The sequence below is a fragment of the Protobothrops mucrosquamatus genome, unplaced genomic scaffold (genome assembly GCF_001527695.2).
Source record: "Protobothrops mucrosquamatus isolate PMUCROS unplaced genomic scaffold, P.Mucros_1.0 scaffold315, whole genome shotgun sequence".
Taxonomy (NCBI): Eukaryota; Metazoa; Chordata; class Lepidosauria; order Squamata; family Viperidae; genus Protobothrops; species Protobothrops mucrosquamatus.
In genome coordinates, this window is record NW_015386655.1 from 935433 (window position 1) to 961856 (window position 26424).

General features: G+C 41.1%; 1 protein-coding gene across 1 annotated transcript; it reads left to right on the forward strand.

Annotated features, from left to right (window-relative positions):
* The first annotated feature begins 202 nt into the window (after nucleotides 1–202).
* On the forward strand, nucleotides 203–19602 carry HAUS7 (HAUS augmin like complex subunit 7). The gene is made up of 10 exons (XM_015815115.1): nucleotides 203–260; nucleotides 3209–3324; nucleotides 7294–7364; nucleotides 11472–11533; nucleotides 12778–12893; nucleotides 13670–13828; nucleotides 14062–14158; nucleotides 15221–15448; nucleotides 18942–19053; nucleotides 19365–19602. Exons 1-10 carry the CDS (start codon nucleotides 219–221, stop codon nucleotides 19427–19429), a joined length of 1068 nt encoding a protein of 355 aa, XP_015670601.1. The 5' UTR covers nucleotides 203–218; the 3' UTR covers nucleotides 19430–19602.
* Nucleotides 19603–26424: the final 6822 nt, after the last annotated feature.

Below are 26424 nucleotides of genomic sequence, written 5' to 3' on the forward strand. Positions count from 1 at the left end.
TCCAGAACCTCAGATTCCATAATCAAAACAATAACCTCTCAACAAAAGGAGACATTTCCCTTCCAACAGAACTGTGGACCTACTCTCAGCCGCTTCCACTTCGGGGGCGGGAGAGATAAATGTATCCTGTATTCCATTCTTTCCTATCAGCTTCGAGGCTGCCGAGTTGACCAACCAATAAGAGCGAGGTGGGCGGGATCTAGTCCCTGCGCGGGAAGATGGCGGTCAGCGGAGTTATTGCGATCTATGAGCGGCTAAAGGTGGTTTGTTCTTTGGAGAGCGGAGGGGGTGGGCAAGAACTAATTGTTCACGTTGAAGGATTGTGGGGGAGGGCGGGGCGGGAAGGAATATTGCTGCGTGTCACCTCGGTGTAGGGTAAGGCTACCTGCTTTTGGGAGATGAGTACCGGGCAGGAGTCGCCCTCTGTGCAGCCCGTAAAAAAAAATCTGATTATGTCGAGTTACAGGAAAAAGCAAAATGGTACAAATGCAATAAATGTATCTAGGACATGCTTGTGTATTGGTGGTTCTTTAGCGTGATGTGGAGCAGTATACCACGAAATACTGCTTATGTAGAGTAGTGGTGGGCGCAATTATTTTTGATTGTAGGCATCTTGGTTATGAAAACTGGGTGCTGGTTTAGGTATCATTCTATTCTAAGTTATGACATATGTTGATCATCCATGTGGGATAAAAGAGCTAATTTCTTTGCCTAAGGTACTTATATTACTGTCTTTGGTATATTTATTTGCAATAACTCTTACATTCCACTGAATGTGATGAGATTTGCTTCATAAAAAAACAAGCTTAGAGCCTGATCCTCTGTATATTTACTTAGAAGTAAAATGTTGAGTTTCATTGTACATATAGCATCCTAACAGACTTTCTTCCGAATAAAAATATACATAGAAAAGTATTGGAGTTTGGATGTGAAAACTCAGTGTGGCTGCTTATACTTGAAAAAGAGAATAGACGTTGTATGGAGGACATCATGACCTTTCCTAGAATTCTTGAATTTTGATTTAATATAGACTTGCACTTCATCAAAGTTTAAGATTTCTTTAGAAACCTCTGGAACTTTACATGCATTTGTAGTATCCTTCCAAATTCTATTTCTTTGTTTATCCTATGCATTCACTATTACAAGGTTGTGCTTCAGAAAAAATAGCTTGCTTCTTTGTATGCATCTATTAGAAAACAACAAAGTACTTCAACTCAGTATAAATAGAATAAAAGAAGTTGACCTCACAGAACAGTATATATTTGTTTTCTGAGTTTTTTGATTACTAATGTTGCTACCTTTATAGCCTGACTATATATACTGAAAGATTTCTAATGGTTGTAATACAAATTGAACCCTAGAGAGCAATTCATCTGTCCTTTCAAAATACCTAGGAAGCAAAAATCTGTATGATGTTAAGAAATCTGGAAAACAGATGTGGGGTGAATGCAATACTGTAGGTGTAAACTCATTCCAGAAAAAGTTAATGGCATTGGAGTAGTGCTGGCAGATTTTAGACTTTCACATTTACCCATCATGAGTTAACATCAATAAATGTGATGGTGACATGGAAAATCCCCTCTATACCCTACACTTTTTTTTATAAAGAATTACCACACAAATATACATGAGAACTATATCAGTATCACTAAGCTTATAGGTTGGAAAGGTTGAAGTCTTAAACCTCTCATAGAAGCCATCCAGGTCTTCATAGCTTGGCTTTGCCTTCTGTTCTTTATCACAGTGATTTGTTGGCTCTTGTTGCTGTAAAACAGGGGTCTTCAGACTTGGCCCTTTTATGACTTGTGGACTTCAACTCCCAGAATTCCTCAGCCAGGCATGCTGGCTGAGGAATTCTGGGAGTTGAAGTCCATAAGTCATAAAGGGGCCAAGTTTGAAGACCCCTACTGTAAAACATATCTTCTGGGAATATCCCACTTGATGTCCTTCCCTTACCTCAAGGACATAGGAGTCCTGTAGCCTTTACTGTAAAGTTTTTTAAAAAATAAATAAATTCTATAGTGCCACCTTCTGGCAGGATAGAATGGAGACCAAAAGCCCATCCTCTGCCACTCTTTTGGGAGATAGACTAATCTCACTGGAGATAAATAAAATCAATTTTTAAAGAGAAAAAGTATGTAAAAATCCTTTTTTTAGATTTAATAGTCACATGCCAAAACATTCCATGGCGAAGAGTTACAGTATAGTGCTATTTAAATCATAGGTCATAATTTAAAAGGATTTTTCACAGTAAAATATTTTTTTAAAAGATGATAAGGCTCTAGGGCTAGGCAGATCTCTAGATGATGTTGGTCTGTTCCTTGTTTTACAACCAAGTCAGCTGTGAAGAGGTTCCTGGTTGTGTAAAGCATATAGTTATGATATTGAATAGAGAAAGTAGTAACAGAAACAAAATATTAGGCTTGAATATATAAGTCAAAATAAAAATAAATCTTTTACAATCTTTCCAGCTAAACATTTTTAACTATAGCAGGAGTAGTCAACCTTGGCTCTTTTATGACTCGTGGACTTCAACTTCCAGAATTCCTGAGCCAGCTAAGCTGGCTCAGGAATTCTGGGAATTGAAGTCCACGAGTCATAAAAGAGCCAAGGTTGACTACCCCTGATCTATAGTATCAACAATATTCATTTTATATGGCTACCCATTCAACATATGTCTCTGGGAAGCAGATAGAAAGTTTAAAACAATAAAAACTTGAACAAACAGATTTGCCTCTGTCAATTTTTCCTGAACTCTCCCTGCAGATCTCTGAATATTCCAGTCAGTTGATTCTGCCTGTCTCTTTTCTCAGCCTTTGTTCCCAATTTTTGTTCTCATTAAAAACATGTCTGGCAAAAAGCGAGGGATTTGGGAATGATTGCCCCGCTGACATGATTAAAAGCCATGCCCCAGTCAGCTTGAATCTTAATTGAAGCTGAGACATGGCAAACAGCCAGTGAATGCAGAATGGGAGGCTTGCCTATACATCTACTATATACATAAGCATTTAACATTTACAATTCTGCATATGTTTAAACAGTAGAAAATGCAAAGAATTTCCTTTCTTAAAATAGGTCTGTGGGAAAGGAGGGTGAGAAAACTAAATATTTTTCATGGTTGGAAATCCTAGCAGAATTCAAGGAAAAGTTTAGACGGATGCATAGAATGAAAATAAATGTTCCTGATTTTATTTTTCATTATCCTCAGGAATTGGGCTGTCCAGCACTAGAGGGTGTCTACCTGTCAGATGTTGAAGATATAGAGAAACTGCTATTCAGCCCTTCATCCCATCGTTTGGACATATTGGAATGGATCTGTGTCAGGTAATGAGCATTACAATTGGAGCCTTATTCCCTGATGCGATAATTCTAACAGTGCTGTCAGAATGTCTTGTGCAGTCTCAGTGAAATCTAAAAATCTGACAGAATCAGCTCAGAAAAGGGGGGGGGGGAAGAGAAATAGATTTTTTTTCTCCTTCACTTTCTTCTGAAGGCAGAGAAAAAAATCTTTATAGCCTGCCTTGTTTAATATCTCCACAAAACCCCTGTATAAGGTTATCCACCAATTCAGAGTCCAGTATCATTAATATACAGAAGATATTCAGTTGTATATCTTGACCCTAGGGCCAGCTGTGCTGACTCAGGAATTCTGGGAGTTGAAGTCCATGAGTCATAAAAGAGCCGAGGTTGCCTACCCCTGCGCCTAGACCACAGGTCGGCAACCTGCGGCTCCGGAGCCACATGCGGCTCTTTGAGCCTTCCCCTGTGGCTCCCAGCCTCCTCTGCCATTTGCAGAGAGAGACAGAGACAGAGAGAGGCATTTGCGCTTCCCTGCTTCTCTCTCTTGTCTCTGTCTGTCTGTCTGTCTGTCTCTCTCTCTCTCTCTCTGTCTCTGTCTGTGTGTGTGTAAAAGAGAGTGGACTCTCGGTGTTCTCCGACAAGCTGAAAAGCTTTTTGGGTGGGGCTCCTCCCTTTGCAGGAAGCAGGAAGGGCAGGAGAGAGCTAGCTAGCCCAGCTATGCTGACTCAGGAATTCTGGGAGTTGAAGTCCATGAGTCATAAAAGAGCCGAGGTTGCCTACTCCTGAGCTTGTTGGAGAACAGTTTGAAGCCAGCTTGCCAGGTGAGCAGAAGATCGGAGAGAGGGAGGGGGGGAGAGAAAGAGAGAGAGAGAGAGGAGAGAGAGAGAGACATAGAGAGAAACCCTTTTGACATCTAAAATGAAGATAACACTGCATTTATTTTTATTTATTTATTTATTAATTTAATTTATACCCCGCCCTTCTCCTCATGGGACTCAGGGCGGCTAACAGCCTCATAAAAACTACAATACAAATACAATAATTAAAAGCCGAATTAAAAAGAAATATTTAAACAGGCCGATCATTAAAATTGTCCTTAAAAATCCCCTAAAAAACCCCGCTAAAATTCCCTAGGCCANAAGGCCGTCATGGAAGCCAAGAACTCCTGAGCTGCCGCCGACGCCTCGCCCACTGATGGCAGATTGAAATCCCCCATGACTACAAGTCTGGGGGTCCCAACCGCCACCCCGGCTATTACATCAGCCAGCTCAGGCAGGGCCGTTGATACATAGCAGGGGGCCAGGTATATAATCAACAGGCCCACTTGTACCCCTTGTCGCCACTTCACAAGGAGAGACTCCACACCGTCTATCTGAGGTACAGTGGTCTCCCTCGGACATAGGCTCTCCCTTATAATGACCGCTACCCCACCGCCCCTACCCCGGGTCTTTGGCTGATGAAATACCTGGAAACCCGGCGGGCAGATGTCCACGAGGGGTACACCCCCTTCCGTGCCCAGCCAGGTCTCGGTGATCCTTTTTTACCTTTATGAGATATTAATATATATATATTAAAGGTAAAAAAGGATATATGCGGTGTTATCTTCTTTTTAGATATCAAAAGGGTTTTGCGGCTCCCAGTGTTTTGTTTTCGGTGGGAAATGGGTCCAAGTGGCTCTTTGAGTGTTTTGGGTTGCCTACCCCTGGCCTAGACCATCCAAGTGATGTTGTTACGGTCCTGTCTCAATACCCGGGTCTGTTCAGGTCTGAATTGGGAGGAACAGACTCAGTCTCAAGAATGGGTGGCTGTAATTGTTCAGGCTCTCTGGATTGAGATTTTTTCATATGTGATCTATTGAACCCCAGTCAATTGTAGCTTTTTGACCTGCTGGTTTGTTTTCTTTACAGAGAATTCTTCTCTTTTTTTCCTCTTCATTTTATTATTTCTTACTTTTAAAATATAACATGTCCAGAATCTGGAAGTTTGCTAGCCTCTAAATGCAAATAATAAATTATTCCTTTTGGAAAAACATGACCATAAAGTTGAGGAGGCATTGCATCCAATAAATCTGTAGCCCCTTCTTTGCCATCCCTATTTTTAGCCTTTCCAGTGCTGGGAGGTAAAGGAGAAAGTTTCTGATAGCAGATTTCTTTGCTGATAAAAGAATTCTCTCTGAAGTCTTGGGCAGGACGGGGACTGAAAAATCCTGCAGCTCTTAAGATACTCTGCTAGTGATCATAAGACTGCAATTTTAGCATTTTCTTTTCTTGACAAGCAAGATTAATTTCTTATTAGTAGAAAAAGAAACAGCTCTTGAAACCATTAGTGCTTCTTTCTTTGTGATTCTAAAAGTTAATTATATGATTTGACTTACCCTTATGGGTGGTGTTAGTTTCATTTCATACATGTGTCCCATTTCCAGTTCTGATCAAATGACAAGTATGCCCTTTGAAATTTACTTTCCTTTGATTATATATGTTAGCAAAAAGTGAATTAGGAAGTTGTAATAAGTGTGGAGATTAACCGTGGCATAAAATCACAAGCTGCAGGAAACATTTTGCTGAAATTAAGAATAGCTAATCAAAAAGAATTTACAGTAATTTTCACTTCATTGGGTCCAGCTAGGTGACCTCATCTAGCTAACCCCGGCTGATCTTGAAAAGCTATGTGGGTCAGATTTGATTGTTATTTGGGTGGGAGATGACTATAGGTTAGACTGGAAAATGGAAAAACTTCTGGGCAATGCCAACCATTTCTATAATATTGTCAAGAAATCTATACCAGTGGTCCTCAGGTTATGAAATCAAAGGGGAGGAGCAGGAAGTTGGAAATCGCAATAATATGAGATCTTTGCTTAATAGAGTCTCTTCAAACCATAAGACTGATGGCAATTTTTTTTATATAATAATGGCAACCAGAACCACTGGAATTGCTTTCGCTAAGCGATTCGGTCATGTGACATTGCGCTTTATATTGCGCATTGTTTAGTGATGAAAATTCTGATCCGAATTGTCATCTTAACCTGAGGACTACCTATATGTCAATGTCCATCATTTGAGCCTGATTTGAACAAGATTTTAGCACTACCATATTTGGACAGTGAGGTGCCAAAACTTGGCTTCCTAAACTGGCCAATGGACTTGATAATCCCAGAAAGATAGGAACATTTTCCCCCCAATCCATATGGTGGAATTGGAAGTGGAAACCTACATAGTCTATGAGAGGGCCATTTTTGGCATAAGCATCTGTGTTGGACTGGACCCTTCAATTTAGAAATTGCTGGCAAATATTCATTTTCTCCTGTGTCCTAAACCCAGTATCTCCCAACTTTTGTAAATGAAATAAAGAAGGACTAGAGTTTTGTACCTTGGTTACCTCTTAGCCCATTTATGTGTATTTTTAGATAGTTGATATTTAAAGACTCTTTTGATAAGAAATTGCAAGAAGAGAATATGATAAATAGGGGGGTTTAAATAGTACTAAAGTATTCAAATTATTAAAGAGACAGGATGGCTTTTTTGCCTGGTAGAAATATATAAAATTAAAGGAGATTCTGCCTGCATAAGTTCTCCCTGGATACTGTATGGGTTTATATTGGTTTGATGGGATCCACATTTTTAAAAATTGAATATTTACAGTTTCTCTTCTAGGGATGTTTATAACAATTGCCTGTGTCCCTTTGTTCTGGCCAATTTCACAATCATGGTTGCTTCCTCTGATTGCTGTCTTCATTCTATGTTAAGGGTTTCCCCCTTGCTAGATTGAAAATCCACAAGTGTGGCTAGATTTTGATTATAGGAAATAATCGTAATCACTATAAGCAGCTATTCAAGAACAGATGTCTTAAATGGTTAGGTATTGCTCTTTGGAAAGGCAGAGGTACTTTGTACCCTTTCACTGTCTTTATCTCTGAATAATTCAAATTACTTGCATTTATGAAGAGGTGTGAAGTGTTTACAAGGCTCTGAAAATTTATTTTGCATTCCCTTGCAGTGTGTACCCACCTCTTCGAGAGCAGTTTTCATCTCTCAATAAAGAATCCCAATCAGGTTTAAAGATAAAAGGTATACTGTATATTGAGTGGTCATATTAAATGGGTTAATAAATCTATGTCATTCTATCAGTTGGGCAAATGGCTGATGTGTTTATGGGTTCTTGGGTTGGGTGTGGGGAGGAGGGCAGAATAGGACTATATAGAGACTCAAATTCGAAGTATGCAGGATCAAAGCCTTTTGTCAAAAAGACAAAAAGACTCTGTGACAATGCAATGCATACTTTTGTATCTGCGTATAGCATCACAGTGTGTATAGAAAAGAGATGAAGCTAAATGGGAAATTGCAAAGTGGGAGAACCAGTTTAGTCTAGTGGACAAAGCAATAGGCTAGAAACCAGGAGACTATGAGTTCTAGTCCTGCCTTAGACCTGAAAGTCAGTTGAGTGATCTTCGGCCAGTCTCTCTATTTCTCAGTTCAACCCACCTCACAAGGTTGTTGTGGGAAAAATAGGAGAAAGGAGTATTATGTATATGTCAATGAAGATTTGATAAAGTTGCTTAAATGAGCAACGAAATATCTCAGATTAACAAAGTTTGGTCCAGTTGGCATGATTCAACCTTTAGACACCTTTGGCCTGGATGATTGAGTCTTCATTGACATATTGCAATGCATTTTGAGGAGAAACCCCTGAAGTTGGTGTGGCAAGTGTTGGTACATTCCGACAACTCTCTGACTCTCTGCCTAACTAATTTTGCTCTGACTGGTGAATTTGCTTGGATGAGCAATGAAACGTCTCAGATTAGCAAAGTTTGGGCCAGTTGCCATGATTCAACCTTTAGAGTACGTGTTTGCCACCTTGAATTATTGATAAAAATAATAGCAACAGCACTTAGACTTATATACCACTTCACGGTGCTTTACAGCCCTCTCTAAGCGGTTTTACAGAGTCAGCATATTGCCCCCAAAAATCTGGGTCCTCATTTTACCGACCTCGGAAGGTTGGAAGGCTGAATCAACCTTGAGCCAGTGAGATTCGAACTGCCAAATTGCTGGCAGCTGGCAGTCAGCAGAAGTAGCCTGCAGTACTGCATTCTAACCACTGTGCTACCACAACTCAATGGTTAGACTAGAAGACTCTCAAAGTCCCTTCCAACTCTGTTATTCTGTTCTGTAAATGGCTGTCCAATGTCCAATTTTGTCCTGTCTGGAAACCATAATTTCAATTACTGCTCATGTTACTTATTTCTATGGAAATTATTAGTAAGATGCATTTCTGCTGGGGGAGGGATCTAAAGTTCCCTCTGAGCTCAAATGGGAAAACTGTTAATTGTGTCCTAGACTGCATTTTGTTAGTGTATCCCATAAAATTCCATCCGAACAATTGAAAACCAAGCCTGCATTTCTTTGTCTAGCCATTTCCTAGTTTCTGTTTTTAGACTTATTAGTATGATTGATTATAGAACTGGGTTTATATATGAATAGTTAGATTCATCTCTGTCTAATCTTCTAGTTAAACAATCGCATTTGGAGGCTAGATGATAATGGAATAGTAAGAATAGTGTGGTCTTGAAAAGTAAATGTCTCCAAAAGAAACAAACTGAATTATCTTCATTAATGCATTTGTTTATTTCATTTCATTCATTTTGTTAACATTGATTTTTACTTTTAACTTGTATATTTTAACCTTGTTGTTAATTTTGTTTTTAATTGTGCTTTTAGTCATCTGTTTATATAGTTTTATTATGCTATTATAAATCACCCAGAGTCACTTAGGTGAGATGGGTGGTACAGAAATTTAATAAGGAAATAAATATAATTTTGCAGCATGCCCTTATAGGTAATATGAAGTCATTGCTTGTAAATAAGTTATGGAGTTGTTCAAAGTAATTAAGAATAATATTGTTTAAGAAACATGTTAACAAAAAAAGAGACACATATTAAGAACAAAGGAAGGATGCTTTTTGCTTCTTAAAATCATCAAGTTAATATATGGGGATACTGGCAACTTCACTGTTAAAAGAAAAAAGAAAAAGCAACTTTTGTACTGCTAGCTAACATTTGTGGCGTTTCTGTTGGCATATAGATGCACTGCAAATCAATTGCTCAGTTTCCAGGAAATGAGTCACATCTTAGTTGGCATTCCATCAGTCCATGTTTCAGTCCATCAAGCTTCCAATATTCCAAGCAAAATCTGAACTTTTGGACCAAAATTCTGATTATTCTGAAGTCCTCTCCTCAATGGGGTCAGAGAACTAAGCCAACAGACATAAACACATCTGTATGAATTACTTTTTAAATCTAAAAGTGTAGGGGTTTTGCCAAGGAACATGGTTTAGGTTTTCAGTCTGTAGCATGTGACTTGGATTAATCCATAATCTTCATAATTTGAGAAGCTGCATAAAAATGGATCAACTCGTAATTTATTATGTTGTCATATTTTCCTTTGTCTAATGCTTGCAAGCTAGAAATCATATTTTAATCCATGCCTGTCTTCAGCAATTGAAAACAGCCCTTTCTTTTCCCAGGCAGATGTTTTGCTTTTGTGTTTATGAAACTCTTTTTTTAATATATTTTTTTTTTAAAAAAAAGCTCGCCTCTGCTGGTTCCTCAAAGTTTTTCTGTAATTGAACAAGCTGAGTTCAGTGTATCTTCACAAGACTCGGTTACCAAAATGCCCCATTCTTTCCTGACCTCTACCCAGTTTGTTTGCATCTGTAGTGAGCAGGTTAACTAATGAAGCAAGTGCCATTCAAAAGAGTTAATACAGATGTGAGTAAATATGTTGCAGTCTAAAGTCGTGGGGGACACAAAGCTTGAAATCTGCACATCAGGCTGTTTTGTACACAAGAAAGGAACTTCTGTCTCACTACTCTTTAATATTATGGGCTGTCTTTTGGCCAATGGTGCCTATCAGATCATGTCCCTTTGAATCAGAGGAGCATATCCTCAGGGTCCATGTGGCCCCTGGAATTCTCAGGGACCCTTTAAAAGTTGTGCCCAAATTGTGATATTTCATCTGTTTAATACGAAAGAAAAGGGAGATGAAGAGAGCAGTCATATTAATAGCACTTAATGCAGTACCAGGTATTTTTTTTGTTCTGAGGCCATCGACTTTTGTGTCTATATGTATAATTCTTGGCCCAAAACTGGTGACATGCATTTAGTCTAAAACATAATTGTCTTTTTTCCAGTGGGCCCCAAACTGCAGGCAGTGCTCCCCCCCCCCCCAGTCATTTGTTGCTATCTTGTCTCTTGAATAGGAGACACTGGAAAATGAATTGGGCAAAACAAGTGCCCTGACACTGATTCAAACCCCTCTTCAAATACTTGACTGTGAGTTTTAGTGTACAAGGAATTGTATAAGAAGTACCAGATGATGATTTTTTTTGTAGAGTCGCCTCTGAGCGGGCACGGAAAGAATCGGGCATCTCAGCCTGGTATCAAACTTCTCCGTGTCTCTATAAAAATGGATAGCAGGACCAAAGACAAAATTACATGTGCTAGCCAAGTCTTGCACTAATCTGCTATAAAAAAAAATGTTGCTTTCCAGGAAGAGTTCTACTCCACTCTGGGCCTACATTTCATTTTTGGCTGTGCAATGGTCATTAGGAATTAGGGGAAAGTAAACAAAATGGAATACAGTACCTTTGTTTTGTAGATTTGGTTCAGCTTCCATATCCCTTCCCAGCCCTGGTCTCGTACCTGACTTCCGCCATCTCCTGGCACCTGAATGGAGCCAACCATGCTGATGTCATTCTACAGATGTAGAAGTGTAAAAACCTATCAAAGTACTGTTGTTGTTGTTTTAAAGCTTTGTTAAGACTTGAAACATTGGAATGTAAGTGTGTATTGTATTAAAATCTCAGGCTCTCCCCCTTTACTCTCGCTGTCCTCAAAGCAGAGTGGGTAAATCTGGGCTGGAAAGTCATCAGGTACGTGGGTGATTACGAAAAGAGAAGAAAAGCAGAGCCACAGAAAGTTGAATTGCCAAATGTTTCATAGGTCTCCCTTTGTATATCTGCGTCCATTTGCAAGTAGGGAAAACTGGGAATGTTTGCAAAAGGGCTTCATGAACTGCATTGTTCATGAGAACTGGAAACTTGTTGTTCCAGAGCAAATATAACTCTGTGGAAAACCCTGGCACCTGTGTGGCTAAACTTCCTCCTATCCTGACAGGAATGGCGAAGCTGGGATATGACCTGATGCTTTGTCGAGCTGATGATTTGGATCTCATCGAGGTAAGCACCAGGAAAACATTTGCAAAAGCAGCCTCCTGTCACTTCCATGGCCATTTTATGCCATTTCCTTACCCTTCATTGCGGATGTTGGCTCCTTGTTGCCTGCTGTGACAGATATTCTTATACTCTTCTCTTTCCTGCAGTTTAACTCAGGGCTTTTCAACCAGTGGTACGGGTACCACCTGTGGTACATGGGCACACGGCAGGTGGTACGCGACCATCCTAGAAAAGTGGTAGCGGGGGAAGGGAATGAGCTGAACCGGTGGCAGCACCACATAAGCCTGAGCGAGAGATGGCTGGAACTGCAGGGCTGTCAGGGCTCAGCGGAAGCGCCAGGATCAGCACTTCTTCGAGGCTCTCAGGGCTCAGTGGAAGCGCCAGGATCAGCGCCAGGCTCCAGCTGGAGCTCGGAGCTGATCCTGGCGCTTCTGCTGAGCCCAGAATAAGCGCCAATCAGCTGGAATGTTGCAGCATCTCCAGGGTCTTGTGATTTACATTCAGATGCTTGGCAACTGATTCATATTTATGACGGTCACAGTGTCCCAGGGTCATGTGAAGTGACCAAAACCTGCTGCAACCCCAGCAGACGAGGGGAATAAAAACCAAACACCCTCCTACCCCACCCCCGCTGCCAATCCTCAACAGAAATTTTCACAACAATTAAAACCTCGGAAAGGAGGAAGAGCATGGCCGGGTGGGCAGGCAGGTGTCTTGCTCGGTTGTGGCTTGGGGGGCACTTTTTTCAGTGCCATTGTAACTTCGAACAGACACTAAATGAACTGCTGTAAGTCGAGGACTACCTGTACTTTATCACTTTTTCCCTTTTTTTTTTTTTTTGGTCATCAAGTTTTTGACACCTTGCTAGGCGACTGGTGGTACTCGGATGTTGCCATATCCTAAAAGTGGTACAATGGGTGAAAAGGTTGAAAAGCCCTGGTTTAACTGACTAGATATGACAAGCTGTTTCCTTTCCCCCTCCCCCATAGTAACATTTTAACTAATTAAAAGTCCAGGTTATGTGATGAGAAAAGGATTGAAATGAAATGTATGCTGTTTCTCTTTATGGAATTTCCTTTCTAGGCCTTGGACATTTTTTTCTTCTATTCCCTTTTAACACGGGGCCTGCTCAGACACTTTATCCTGAATATCAGCAGCTGAGCATATCCGAGAGGGAGGCCTGTTTATGTCACCAGACTGGAAGGGAAGATGCTAAGACTTTGTATGCTTTTTTGTGTCCCCCACAGGGAAAGGCCTGTGTTAAGAAGCAGCTCCACTTCCTGCAACAGCTGGTGGCTGTCATTCCAGCTCAAACTAACCTCATTCTCTCAGACTCTAAATCGGACTCCAGTAGTTATTCCAGGTGAGGGGGAGGGTCAAGGTACCCCTCCCCACAATTAGCATTCCCTAAGCTTTGCAGCTCTTGTGTGCTAAAATAGATATAGTTAATGTGATGTTGAATATCGCTGCCATTGCTGAGTAGGGCAGAATTGTTACTGTTGGCAAAAGGTATGGAATTCTGCCATTACAATGACATGCTGATTCAGATTTTGGGATGAAATCCGCATGCCATCCTAGATACTTTGTCCTGGAAATGTCCAAAATTGTGGGTTCGTGTTTTTTTTAGTGTGGATTTGGGAGTAAATATTTGGGATAATAAAGGAAGAGAGGGGGGGAAGGAAAGGAAGGAAGGAAGGAAGAAAAGAGAAAGAAAGAAAGAAAAAGAAAGAAAGAAAGAAAGAAAGAAAGAAAGAAAGAAAGAAAGAAAGAAAGAAAGAAAGAAAGAAAGAAAAAGAAAAAGGGGGAGGTACACAGGAATTAGACGATAATGATGGAATCTTAAAACACCTCATTTTATATTAGTGGCGCCCAGGCACAGACCCTATGTGTGTAGCTAGAACATACCAACCTGTGTACCCCTTTTTCTGCAATCAGAGCACTTGCTCAGATGGCTGATCTTAAACAAGTGTTCTGGGGCCATGTTTTGTTCCCATCAAATGCATTTGTCTTTTAATGGGGACAGATCATGTCTCTTTGATTTTTAGACCCCCTTCTTCCCTTTGTATCAATCCCATTTTACTTCCTAGGTTAGACTGCCCTGCAGCCTGCATTTTATAATTCCCCAGCGTTCTCTTGCAGCACAGAGGAATCTTTCCAAGAAATAGCTAGGAAGAATGAAGAATTCCTAAAGCAGGTTTTCTCTAGCCCTGATCTGCAGACAGTGCTGAATCCAGAGTGTCATCCCTGGAGCTCAGATATAAAGCATCTCCTTTTGGGTGAAGAAGGACAACAGAAAAGGTAAGGTTCTAGTGCCTGCTGTTAAGTTATGGGAAGTAGAGAGTCAAGAAGTCCTTCACCTCAGCTTATTGTAGAATTATGGGGGGGCCTAGAGGTGTCGAACAGAGGAAAGGAGTCCTATAAAAATGAGATCTGCTTTTCTGTTGGACTCCACTCCTTTTCCTCATGGTTTCCTGTCTATCATGATGAAACCATGAACTCTTGCTACCCACTTTCTTGTCTGTATATAAAAGGGTCCTGCTGTCAATGACTTCTCATGAGCAAACTCTCTTGGAGGCTTCAGAGGCGCTGGAGAAGACTGCAGAAGCCTTGGAAAATCTAAGAGCACAGGTAAGCAGTTTGCAAACCTGCTATATCAAACAGGGGGCATATGTTTTACAGTGGGAAAGGTGAGTTGGAAGTGTCTTTCTGAATCCCCTCCAGTTTATTTGTCCCATTACTGCAGTTATGAGCACAGTCTGACATTTCATTTTATCAATTGTATAGGCTCATCACGGAATATTTACAGAAAGGAATACCTGATTTTATGAGACTGACGATCTGTATCAGTTTTATAACATAGTAATTAATTACATTGTGCTAGGTAGATGCCTATTAGTAAGTTTTCATATCAAAAAATGTCAAGGAAATAATGTTGAAAAGTTGCTAGCCCCAAGTAGTCCTTCCCATGGAAAGACTAGTTAGGGCTAGCAAACTGCATTGCCCTTAATTCTTCTTTCCTTCCTTCTTCTGCCTTGCCTACCACTTTTATTGAGGGTCTCACTGCTCTGGTCCCATTATTAAAAACAGTGCCTCTATTTTTCCCTTTTTACTATACAGGTATTGTAGCCATCTGCATCTGCTTGCTGTAATGGGTACCACGTGTATGTATTCTGTAATTGCAACAGAGGTATCCTGGCTAGATTGCAGTAAAGAGCTATTTCATTCAAGTTTTCATAGGGAGTCAGGAAGGCGATGCTTGGAATTTCAAGACAAGCAGAACAAGAAGCCAGAAAAGTAGTTTGGTGTAGTGGTGAAGGAGGTGACCTAGAAACAAGGAGACTATGAGTTCTAGTCACATTTTAGGCCTAAAAGCCGGCTGGGTGACTTTGGCCAGTCTCTTTTTTCTCAGCCCATCCCACTTCATAGGGTCGTTGTGGTGAGGAAAATAGGAGGAGAAAGGAATATTAGGTATGTCTGCCACCTTGAGTTATTTATAAAAATAATAAAGGCGGGATATAAATAAAATATAATAAAAATGGTTATTGGCATTAATTATCTGTTTATTACCACTGCTGCATGAATGGATGGCTTTTACTGGATAAATCTTATCCTCAAACAGTTAATTCCCTCTTTTCTTCAATTCAGGTCTTTTTCACTGTGGTTTTTTTGGGGTGGGGTGGGGGGAAATAGTGTTCTTTCCTCCAGGGGAGTCCGGCTGGTGCCGATCCATCCAACAACAGTGCCACAGCTCTTCAGTCCCTCAAGCTGATAGTTTCCGACTACAGCCAGCTGCTCACAGCCTTTGAACAAGTCTATGAGAATGAGCTGCAGAAGCATTGTGAGCGCCCTGCTCCTAAACTGAGTCCTTGTGGCCCCCTCTTCCAGGCTGTGCACCACAAACTGCTGCTGTGTAAGCAGGTGAGCTTGGGGCATGTGAATGGAGGGACAGAATTTGAGAGCCTATATGGAAATTGTGGCAATGTAGAAAAAAAAATGTTCTTTAGGTTTTCAGTCATGGCTTCTGGCTTTGTGTTTGGGGAAGTCTGGTAATAAAAATAGGAAATGCTAGTTAGTTTCCTAGCAACCATCCAAAGAGGTTCTGACACTACTCTTTTTCTCTCTGAGTCAGTAAATCTGTATCTGACTGTACCATTTTAGTCTGCAGATATAGCTCCATCCCAGATCCCAGGAAATCTGCAGGTAAGGGGAGAGGCTGGAGAGTTGCACAAGATAGTTGTTGTGCCAGTTGAAGATAGTCACTTTGGAGCCAATTCAGCTCAGCAGAAGGAACTCTTCTGGGGCTATGGTGGGCCTCTATGTTTGGTCTGTTGACAGAGGAGGAAGAGAATCAGTATAGTTTAGGCCAGTGTTGGCGAACCTGTGGCATGCGTGCCAGAGGCGGCACTCAGAGCCCTCTCTGTGGGCACATGCACCGTTGCCCCAGCCCCACCTTCTCCCATGGCCCCCTCCTCACCAGCAGCCCCCCCAGAGGAGAGTCGCCCCCGGTCATGGCCCACACAAAGCAGCGCAACCAAGGACATGGTAGCCGAGCAGCGGGGACAAGACTCCACCCTTGCGCCCCGTCACGCGCAGATGATGCGGGGCACGGGCTGAGGGTGTGGCCACCATGGCGCTGCTGGGCTGCCTGGGTGATCTGTGGCGGGCCGTGGAGATGGTGGGTGGCCCAGCGGGCAGGGCGGAGCAGGGACGGGGGGGCAGTTTTGGGGCACTCTGTCTCTAAAAGGTTCGCCATCACTGGTTGAGGCTTATTTCCTTTGGGAAATCAAAAACCTATCTTCATAGGTCATCAGATGGCAGCAAAAAGCCTCCCGTCTAGTCCTAAAACATCCAAATGTCTCAAAAGCAAGCAAAGCTGGTTTCCATTTCAAAGGTTTTTCTTTCGTTACATCTTAGTTAGCCTAGTTACATTCCTTATCATTAGAATACCATCTACTGGAATACTTTACTTGAAACTTCAGGAGAAGATACATTATAGAAAGGCAAGCATAATGTTTTCATCCTTCCTGATGTTAGGTAAATGCACCTGCCTTTTAAGTCTAATATATTTAAATGTACAAATGTCTACCTTTCTCTTAGTTCTATCCACTTAGCCATTTGCATGGAGTAGTTCCCTTTCCTAAATCTTCCTACTAGCCTTACTCATAGTTTTTTGTTGAAGTGTTAAAACAACAATAATTTCAAAATTTGTTTTTAAGTTAGTCTTTCATACACAGCCAAGTTGTGATTAATGCCAAGTTCAGGCTAATACAATATTCAATTTAGAGCAAATTGTAAATTGACACCAGGTTGCATGTACCGTAATCTGACTGAAAATTCAGCTAGTATGTGTCTATTGCACACAGTTGCAGTTGGAGCTATAGTTAAATCTTTATGTATACAAAATGGAGAAAAAGAAGATTTCGTCCGAGGAAAACAATGCAAGCTCAAAAAGAAAAGGCTAATTATTACATTAGAACAAACTTGAAGTAATTGAACCACGTGAAACTAGTCGTAGCAATGCCAAAATAGAATGAGATGTTGGAATGCCTGAATCTGTAGTATACAATATTATAACACACACAGGGGAAATAAAAAAGTAAATTGCATCAGCTTTTTGTGGTTTGCAAACATCAACAAGATGTAGAAGTACTACAAGGACAGAAACAGCATCTTTTAACTGTATTCATACTGACTGCAATTGTCAATCCATATTTCACTATTATGCATTAACGTATAATTTTTATGTTCAAAATTTTTCATTGCCTATTTTGGCTGAGATGGAACTAATCATATTTTCCACAGAAATATCACTTTGAATAACACTAATTTGAATAATGCAATCATTTCGTAGAATTCATTATCCACACCAATCAAGACTTAGTTGTATTCATAGCTCGTTTCAAGTCTATTAGAAATCAATTGCTTATTGACTTTGTGCTTGAGGTAGAAAAAAACAAAACTTTGATTGTGGGTTTTACCAGTTAAATAGGCTTCTTATAGAAATGGCTTGCTTATACTATTATATAAAAGTAAAGAGTTTGATGCTCTTACTCTTTATTGCACCAAATGGAGTCCAAAGTCAAAGCCTTTTCTTTCTTTTTCCCCTTTTCCCTCCCCTATTTTCACCAATACTTTCTTTCGTATTTTTGTATTTTATATTATAAACTACTAAAAAAAGAAAACAATTGCTTATTCACTGAGCATATTTCACAAGGACAGGGTTGATTCATCAGTTTTCCTTTAGTCTAGATATTGGCTCCTTGCGTTCACTGATCACAGAAATTTGTCCTGCTATTTTCTGTACCGATCCATTATTGGATATCAAACTGATCAATTTAATTCAGTTTTTAGCTTTTTTCATCTCCCTTTTTCTCAAAGATGACATGGCAGTAAAGATATTATATTGTGTCTGGAAGGGCTGAAACTGGTACAAGGCAATTAGTGATTCCCTACCTTATGAACAGTGTTCCATGTGCCTCAGCGTATAGTCATGCTGGCCACATGGCCAGAGATGTGTCTTCAAGACAACGCTGGTTCCCCTGGCTAAGAAACGGAGATGAGCACCACCCTCTAGAGCAGTGTTTCTCAACCTTGACAATTTTAAGGCATGTGGACTTCAACTCCCAGAATTCCACAGCCAGCTGGCTGTGGAATTCTGGGAGTTGAAGTCCACATGCCTTAAAATTGTCAAGGTTGAGAAACACTGCTCTAGAGTCAGACATGACTGGACAGAGGAAACCTTTACTTTTACCTTATGAACAAGTAGGGGCTCAGTTTTGTGCTAAATAGCAGTATTCATATTTCTAAATGTTCACATTCAGATGCAATTGTAACAATGGTAGCTGCCTGCACCTGTGTGTTTTACCATCTAGAATAGCTTTATTTAAACATGACATTTATGACACCTTCGACTTTTGTGACAAAAGTGCTTGACACTTAGAGCCTATCTTTAATAAAAGAAAGAGGGCAAGCGTATGTTCACACAAAGATGAAATGAGGTGTGCAGTAAACCAAAAAGTCTGCAGAATACAAGAGGCAGCAGTCAGGTTGCTAAACTCAGGAATTTATTTCTTCCTATGTAAATCTGCCCTCTGGTAATGGCATACTGAGGGGCCATCAAATAGAAATGTCTTCTAACCCATGAAGCCTATAATATAATGTATTTGTTAGCTTTCCGGTGCTTCGTGGTTTTGTTTTTATTACACAATTCCTCCCATTTTTTAACTTTTTTTAAAAAAAAAATACTTCAGAATGGGCTTTTCACTCCCCTCTTTCCTGCCTCACTTCATCACAGCTATTGATACCTGGAGCACAAAGTCTTGAACAGTTGGAGATGATAAGATGCCACTAAAGGAGCTGATTGGTTTGTTTTTTTATTTTTGTTTTGTTTTTTTAATATTCCTGTCTTCAGGAGCTGCAAGGGCTGGCCCAGGTTACAGAAACCTCAGAACGTATTATGGAGACAGTACAATGTCGGCATGAACAGAAGCTGTTCTGGAATGGAAGCACTATAGCCACATTAGGTAAGCCTTGGGTCTCCTGTGGCCTGCTCTTTCCTATAAATGTCAGCTCCTCTTCCTATACTATTTGTGAAACTCTCTTTCTGATGCCCCTTTGTGTGTGTAGGGAGATGGGGGGGGAGGTATTTTCTTCAGGGAGTGAAATTTGGGGAAGGTACGATGGCCAGCTTGGAGAGAAGGACATGTAAAGTGTAGAGAGAATTGGTGGGAGCATTTTGATGAAGAGATAGAGCCATCACTTCAACAGAGCCTGAAAGACTCTCAGGCCTCCCAAGCACCTTTCCCTCTAGCAAGCTGATCTTTTACTTTTTCAGCCTCAAAGCTTGAAGAACTGCAGAAGAAATACAAGGCCATCTTCAAAGACTCTCAGGGATCCTGAAGATGAAAGGGCTGCAAATTGTAGGTTATTAACTGGATGAAGGAAAAATGTCCCTTCCTGAGATGTAAATGAGAACCTGAGGTGTTTTTTTTTTTCCAAATGTAAATATATTTTCTGAAGTCTTCTTTGAAAATTTAGAAAATAAAGTCTGTCCTTTAGGATGAATATTCTCACTCACACTTCTTCTTGGTTGTTGTTGTTTTTTCCCCCTTAAACTTATTGAATTCTCTTTCTAGTTTCCAAATAGCAATAGTTGGATCAAAAAGGCACTTCTCCCTTTTTTGTATATTTGCATCTCTATATCTAGCATCTTGTGGAAGAGGCTTTTACCACTATCCCTTTAAACTACATGCCAGATTATTTCCGTATGGCTGAAGATCCCTTTTTGCCAAATCCCTTGAAAGACAATTTCTAGAATTCCCAATCTGATCTAAAGAGATCATTACCTCCTAATGGTTTGATTTGTTGAGACCTTTGCAGGATTAAAACAGAGCAGTTAATGGATTGAAAAGCATTTCAAATGCCCTGGAGAATTTTCCTGCTTCTGGAGTATAATTCTGTTGAAACTCCAGTTGAACTGTAGAATAGGGAGATTACTTGGACAATTGACATAATTGCTCCTAATTGCCTTCTCTTGGATGGATAAGCAGACTCCCTTGGTTTTCTATGATCTTAGAGCAATGAAGCATTTGAGTAAATGACTTGAAGACTGGTGAATATCATGGGGCCAATGTGATCAAACACAGAGCTCATTTGAGTGTGAGAAGACAATAAACTGTTTCTCTATTCTTTTTCCCTCCTGTCAATATATCAGGCTAGTGACATTGTTCTAGGTCAGGGGTAGGCAACCTTGGCTCTTTTATGACTCGTGGACTTCAACTCCCAGAATTCCTGAGCCAGCCATGCTGAGGAGAAATGAAGAGTTTCCAAGCTGAGCCATGCTGGCTCAGGAATTCTGGGAGTTGAAGTCCACGAGTCATAAAAGAGCCAAGGTTGCCTACCCCTGTTCTAGGTGATTAAAAGGCTATAGTTAATTGCAGAAAGCCTCTGAAATTTTGATCAATTTGCCATACTGCATGTTCATAAAGTTGCTTACATTTTCACCAGCTTGGACTCCGTGTTGAACATGAATTCTAATGAGGCAATGATCCAATCCCTCTAGTTTCTTTTTAATGTTTTAGTTTGCTCATCCGAAGAACAGAGCATGTTTGGGGTTCATTTTTCTAAGCAATGTGTTTTATTTGAGTTGTATCAATCTTGGTTTGTTGGAATTGTAAACATGGTTTATAAATCTTGGTTTAAATGCAGCTGGAAGAGAGCTGACAAATTGGTGGTGTGGGTTAGAAATACTTTATGCAAAAGGAAAATGATCTAATTTTTTTGAGATATGCTGGTCTTTAGGAAACCTTCAGTGGTGTGATACTGTTTATATTTGCCTAATCTAAAAATAAAATATAATGCCCATAAAGAGATGCAGTCAAAATGTCATGGATTCCGTACTGCCTTCCCTAAAGGTACGTTGCTGCTTTTTATATCATCTCGTGGCAATTCTCTTGATCAGCCTGTAGGATTTTTTTTTTCCATTTAAGGAATCATTACTTTTAAATACAATTTCTGCAATTAACAGGTTACAGGGAGAGGGCAGATGCTTCACAATCTTCTGCTTAAAAGTATTCTTCCTGCTAAGGAAAATGGCCGTGTAATAACTCACATAAAAAATATTATCAAAATATCCTTTCTCTTGTTTGCCATTAATAGTCATCATCTTAACTGATATAATCTGAGTCCTGTACACTTGACTTTACATTTAAGATTTTAAATGCTCCAAGTACTACAGAGTGCCCCTCAAGACATGATTGTTAACCAATAATACTGGGTACCACTTTGGGTAATTCGTTCTAGCTAGCAGAGGATTTAGAAGCAAGTTTTTTGTTTGTGTGGGTGTATACAGGACGATTGATATTTGTACTACTGTGACTTTATAGTTTAACAAAGTAGAAAAGTCTTTGGAAAAGTCTTATGAATGGCAGTGCAACATATGAATTAAATTGACCTTAAATATGCTTCCTTCCATACAATACCTTCAGAGTAGGGTAGACAGGTCGTCCTTACAACCTTTTTATTAGCAATCTATATAAATAAAAATGTAAATGTTTGTTTGTTCAAAATCTTAAATCTCCGAAAGTTCTTCACCGATTGCTTTGAAATTTTGACACAACGTTGCATTCGAATACGTGCGTGTTTTTATATACCTATATTATATAGATGTCACACCTGTGACAGGTAAAAACATGCTTTTTTGAAAAACAGCACCATCTGTTGGATGTAAACATATTACAAACGTGCGCTTTCTCTTTTCTTTCTTTTCCATTTAACCAGACTGAGCCACAGCAACGTGTGGCCGGGTACAGCTATTATTGTAATATTCTTGTAGTCAAGTATCTACACTTCGTGTAAGAATTCTGTTCTCCTTGCCCCCACACTTCAATTATACAAGTTTCAATTACACTGACTTTATTCCCAAAATCCTTTCTTAAATATGCACAAATAACAAAAATTCAATGTATTCCCTATTTTCCTTTTGGGATTCCTTTCTGTATGATTGTATCAAAGTGACTTGCTCAGATAAAAATGAATGTGCCAAATCTTAAATTACATGTCTTTCAACAAATATGGCTTCACCTCAGCTAACAAGAGCTGGCAATAAGACAAGTATATATATTCTGAGTGTGATGTGTGAATTAACAGAATCTTCGAAGTCTTTACAAACCCACGGAGGGAGCTCTAACATTTCAGGGTGGGTGGAGGATGGCAGCAAACTGAAGAGCATAGAGAGTGTACAAATTTGTTGTGAAGGTTTCTCTCTCCTGACCATAAGCTACAACCTGGAGAAAAGGATATAATTGATTAGCTGTAGAAAAGTGGGAATAATGATGGACTTTACGTTACACACTAAGCTACTGCCTAGGTTGATCACATAGGTCAGTGATGGTGAACTTTTTAGAGACCAAGTGCCCAAAAACTGGCCCCGCCCCTGCTCCACCCCACCCTGCCTGCCCGTAGGGCCACTCATCGCCTCCAGGGCCCACTGCAGATTGCCCAGGCAGCCCAGCAGCACCATGGTGGCCATGCCCTCTGCACACGGCCCGCAGCAACAATTGCACGTTGGGGCGTGAGAGCAGAGACTTGTCTATACTGCCTGGCTGCCATGTCCTTGGCTGTGCTGCTCAGCGTGGTCCACGCTCGGGGGCGACTCTCCTCCAGGGAGGCTGCTGGTGAGGGGGTTGCAGGCGGAGGCAACAGCATGTGTGCCCACAGAGAGGCTTCCGAGTGCCGCCTCTGGCACCCGTGCCATAGGTTCGCCACCACTGACATAGGTTGTTCAGGTAGGAATTATAAAATGTTTGGAGAGGTGGAATCTGAATAAAGAAAGAAAAGCCCTAGACTGGGCTGGCTCTACTCTGAGCTGTATTTCATTCTCCACTGATTTTGAGTAGGGCAAATGCAATATATTTCAATACATGCTTGACACTCCAGTAGAAATTATGACACAGAAAAATGCGGTAAGTGCTTTAGCTTTTTCTACAGTTAACAACAAAAAGGATCCCAAATTAGCTTATGATGTCTGCCTTTAATGGTGGACATCTAAGAACAGATGTATATGATTCTTTCACCGGTTTCCCAGGAATATTGCATAGCACAACCTCTGATGGATAGCAGAGATTTCTATATTTTGATTTCTAAAGCAGTTGCAAATAGATACGGATGCTCAGGATTTAGGGACATTGCAATGTTGTTTCATGGAGCTTAACAAATTGATATTTTTAGCCCAAGATCAAAACTAAAAATAGGACATTGGTAATAGTTCTCAAGTAGAGTCCCCAATTTCTCTTAAATGACTGTGCTAATTACCAGGCAATCAGAAAGCTTAAGACAGGAGTCCCCAGCCTCCAGGCCGCAACCCACTATTGGGCTGTGGCCTATTCGCAACCAGGCTGCGGGCCAGTGCACATGCGCAGCTCAGTTCGCGCAAGCAGACCAGTGCGCATGTGCTTACAGCTCAAGTGCTCAACTTGTGGTTGAGCTGTGTGTGCATATGCAAGCACGCCGGCCTGGATGAGTTGAGGTGCATGCATGCGCATGCATGCACGCTACTTGCACATGCATGCATGCACGCCGCTTCCACATGCATGCATGCACGCTGCTTCCACAGCCCGGTTCTCTTCCCCCCCCAGAAAGGCCGCCAGGCCGCAAAGGTTGTGGACCACTGGCTTAAGACATAGTACATTTCTAAGGATGATGTTTATAATCAAAATATGTTAGATGTAAAATGTATTTCATATTAGCAGTTAAAATTCCAGCACAAGGAAGTCGCAGGAATGAAGAAGGGGTGTGGAGGAATTTGGAGAAGTACTCCTGGGTGTGGGGAGAATATTTAGGGTCAGAGTTTATAAGGATCCTCTACTCAAAAGCAATATGCTATATACACTAATACTTGCAGAATATAAATCTCAGCACATCTATATACATTTATGTAGACATTACCCACGCAAACCTACCGGTACTTCTTTTTTAGTCTAGTTACCTTTACTAGATTGTCTCATTTGGCACAATATTCTCCAAGGTACAATTCCACTAACTCCAGGAAAGAAGGAATGGATCTAATTTGGTCTTAATTTAAAAATGTGAAATATGGGAGATGGTGCAGTTTTGCTTGTATGTATGCCCTTTTACCTACTGAATGGATTGGCAGTCAGGACACTAGCTTAATTTGGTGTATTATGAATGAACAATAGGTTTCAAATGGTGGCTTATTTCACACCTTCTCCAGTGTTCTTTTTTTAACCTATGCAATAATTGTTTGCTATAAGCAAATGTCCTATGTTGTTTTGGATAGAGTAAATGCAAAGTACAATTTATAGCTTCAAAGTTGGAGTTAGAAAATATTGGTGAAATAATACACACATAAAGCATAATTGGGAATATAAAACGTAGTACAATAGGATTTTTAAAAAATCATCGTGAAACAATAGTATCAATGCTCAAGACACTGCCTTTCCTTCATCCAGAAAATCTGAAACTGGCACAGCAGATAAGAATGAAGTATTCTTTGTTATCTGACACTCAACAGAAGTAACAAGGAAAGCAACGTCTCTGATTTAGCCAGCAGAGGGCGCCGAAACACTATGAGAATTTGTTTTCTATTGCAGCTATGCAGTTTAAATATCCATTGTATCCTTAACCCTTTTCTAGGTCATCAAGTTATAATATAGTTCTTCTTGGCTCTTAATTCTTTGCCTCTCCCTAAAAAAACAATGGTGGTTGGTTGCTTTTGCAAGCCCACTCCTCTGATTCCCTTCAAGCTTTTCAACTTAAGACTTGCCCATCTCATCCACCCCATTTCAGAGTTCAGGAATGCAGGCCTGGAGCTGAGTCACCTAAGCTGAGTGTAAACACAGCCCTAAACTGGAGTGGCTGCCTTATAGGGGAGAGATTCCAGTGCCCTCCCTCCCTGCTTCCATCAGCCAGGAACAGGCCTGAATAGATCTGGCGTTTTGCCTACCCCACCCCCATTCTGGCTTCACACTACTGTTCCTATCTCTGAGGGGAAAAAAGCTCAGCTCCCTTTTCTGTAAAGCTAGGAATTAGGCAATGATATCCTTGTGAAAGGGGCAGGTCTATATGTAACCGATAACTCTGGGGGCTTTTCACGCCCTCAATTGTGTGTGATTTATGGATATTTATTTCTTCCTAGTGTTGCTGCATTCTTGAATGCCCGCTAACATTAGCCTTGGATCTCTAACCCCATCCCACAAACAAGCAAGAGCAGAAGCACAGCTGACTGACTGCCCCACCCTTCCCTTCCAAGTGCCCATTGCTCAACTCCCCTCTTGACCCCAAGGCAACAACCCATCCCATTAATAGGAAGTCTCTTCTATTGATGCTGCAATCTTCCGAGCAAGAAAGGAAGCCATTCAGGGACATGAGGAATTGGCAGGCACTCTTACAATACATCTGTCCCTGAAGTCATGCTTGCCTGTCTTTCTTTTCAGAGCCAGAAGTACTGCTTCTCTTGGCTTTGATGTAATGCTCTTTCTGCAATATGGGGAAAGAAATCCTGAAATCTAACCAACCCCCAACTTTATTCCAACAAGACCACCCCACTGTATGCTCCCTCACCCACAGCAGCCCTGGAGAACGGACCCAGCAGTTCCGTCTCGCAGGGCTCCCATTCTAAGGAAGAGACACCATCTCCCACCCAGCTGGGAATTCTCAATGACTCTTGGGTCTATCTCCATCCCTTTCTCTCCTAATCTCTCATTCCCCCCCCCCCACCGCCTCCCGCCAGCAGCTTTCATCCTTGCAAGGCCAGATTCCTGAGGGGCTGAGGTAATGGCTCTGGGTGGGAGGCGGGGGAGTGGGAGGGCCTGGCTGCCCTGCTCACCCCGTTGTTGCTATCATCATCCGGCAATAAGCCAAGCCTGGTCTTGAGCATCCGGCTCTCAGTTCCTCTGGGCCAAAGCCAACGCCCAAGGCCTGCAGGAGACCCAACAACTCTTCAAGCTGCTCGGCAGGCTCTGTGTTAGCAGTGAAGCAGAACTGAAAGAGACGGAGCCTGTTGATGCTCTCCAGCCTATTCCTTTCACCCTTTCACTCGTAGGAATCCACTTCCCATTCTACAATTGCACTTAAGAAGGGCTGTTGTCAAAGTTGCTTTGGCTAACTGTCGGAGGCCTGTCTGGAGCACCTCCTCTCCTTCATGGTTTTAAGAACCGAAGGCAGAACAAGCCATGGTTTTAAGAACCGAAGGGAGAACAGTAAGCCTCGTGTGCAGCAAACTGTTCCTTTGCTTCAGAATTCTCTACTCAAGATTACTCATGCAAATTAGCCAAGCTGTACCACTCGCTAAACCAGTATTTATTAATTACCGACACTCTGCCTGCTATACAAGGGTCATCATTCTCCAGAATCACTGCTTTGCCTAGCTGCTTCTT

Excerpts from the sequence above, each read along its gene's own strand:
- HAUS7 (XM_015815115.1), top strand. The coding sequence starts at position 219 with ATGGCGGTCAGCGGAGTTATTGCGATCTATGAGCGGCTAAAG. Across the intron at positions 11,534-12,777 it reads ATGATTTGGATCTCATCGAG|GGAAAGGCCTGTGTTAAGAA; the intron begins GTAAGCACCAGG and ends TGTCCCCCACAG. Across the intron at positions 13,829-14,061 it reads GAAGAAGGACAACAGAAAAG|GGTCCTGCTGTCAATGACTT; the intron begins GTAAGGTTCTAG and ends TGTATATAAAAG.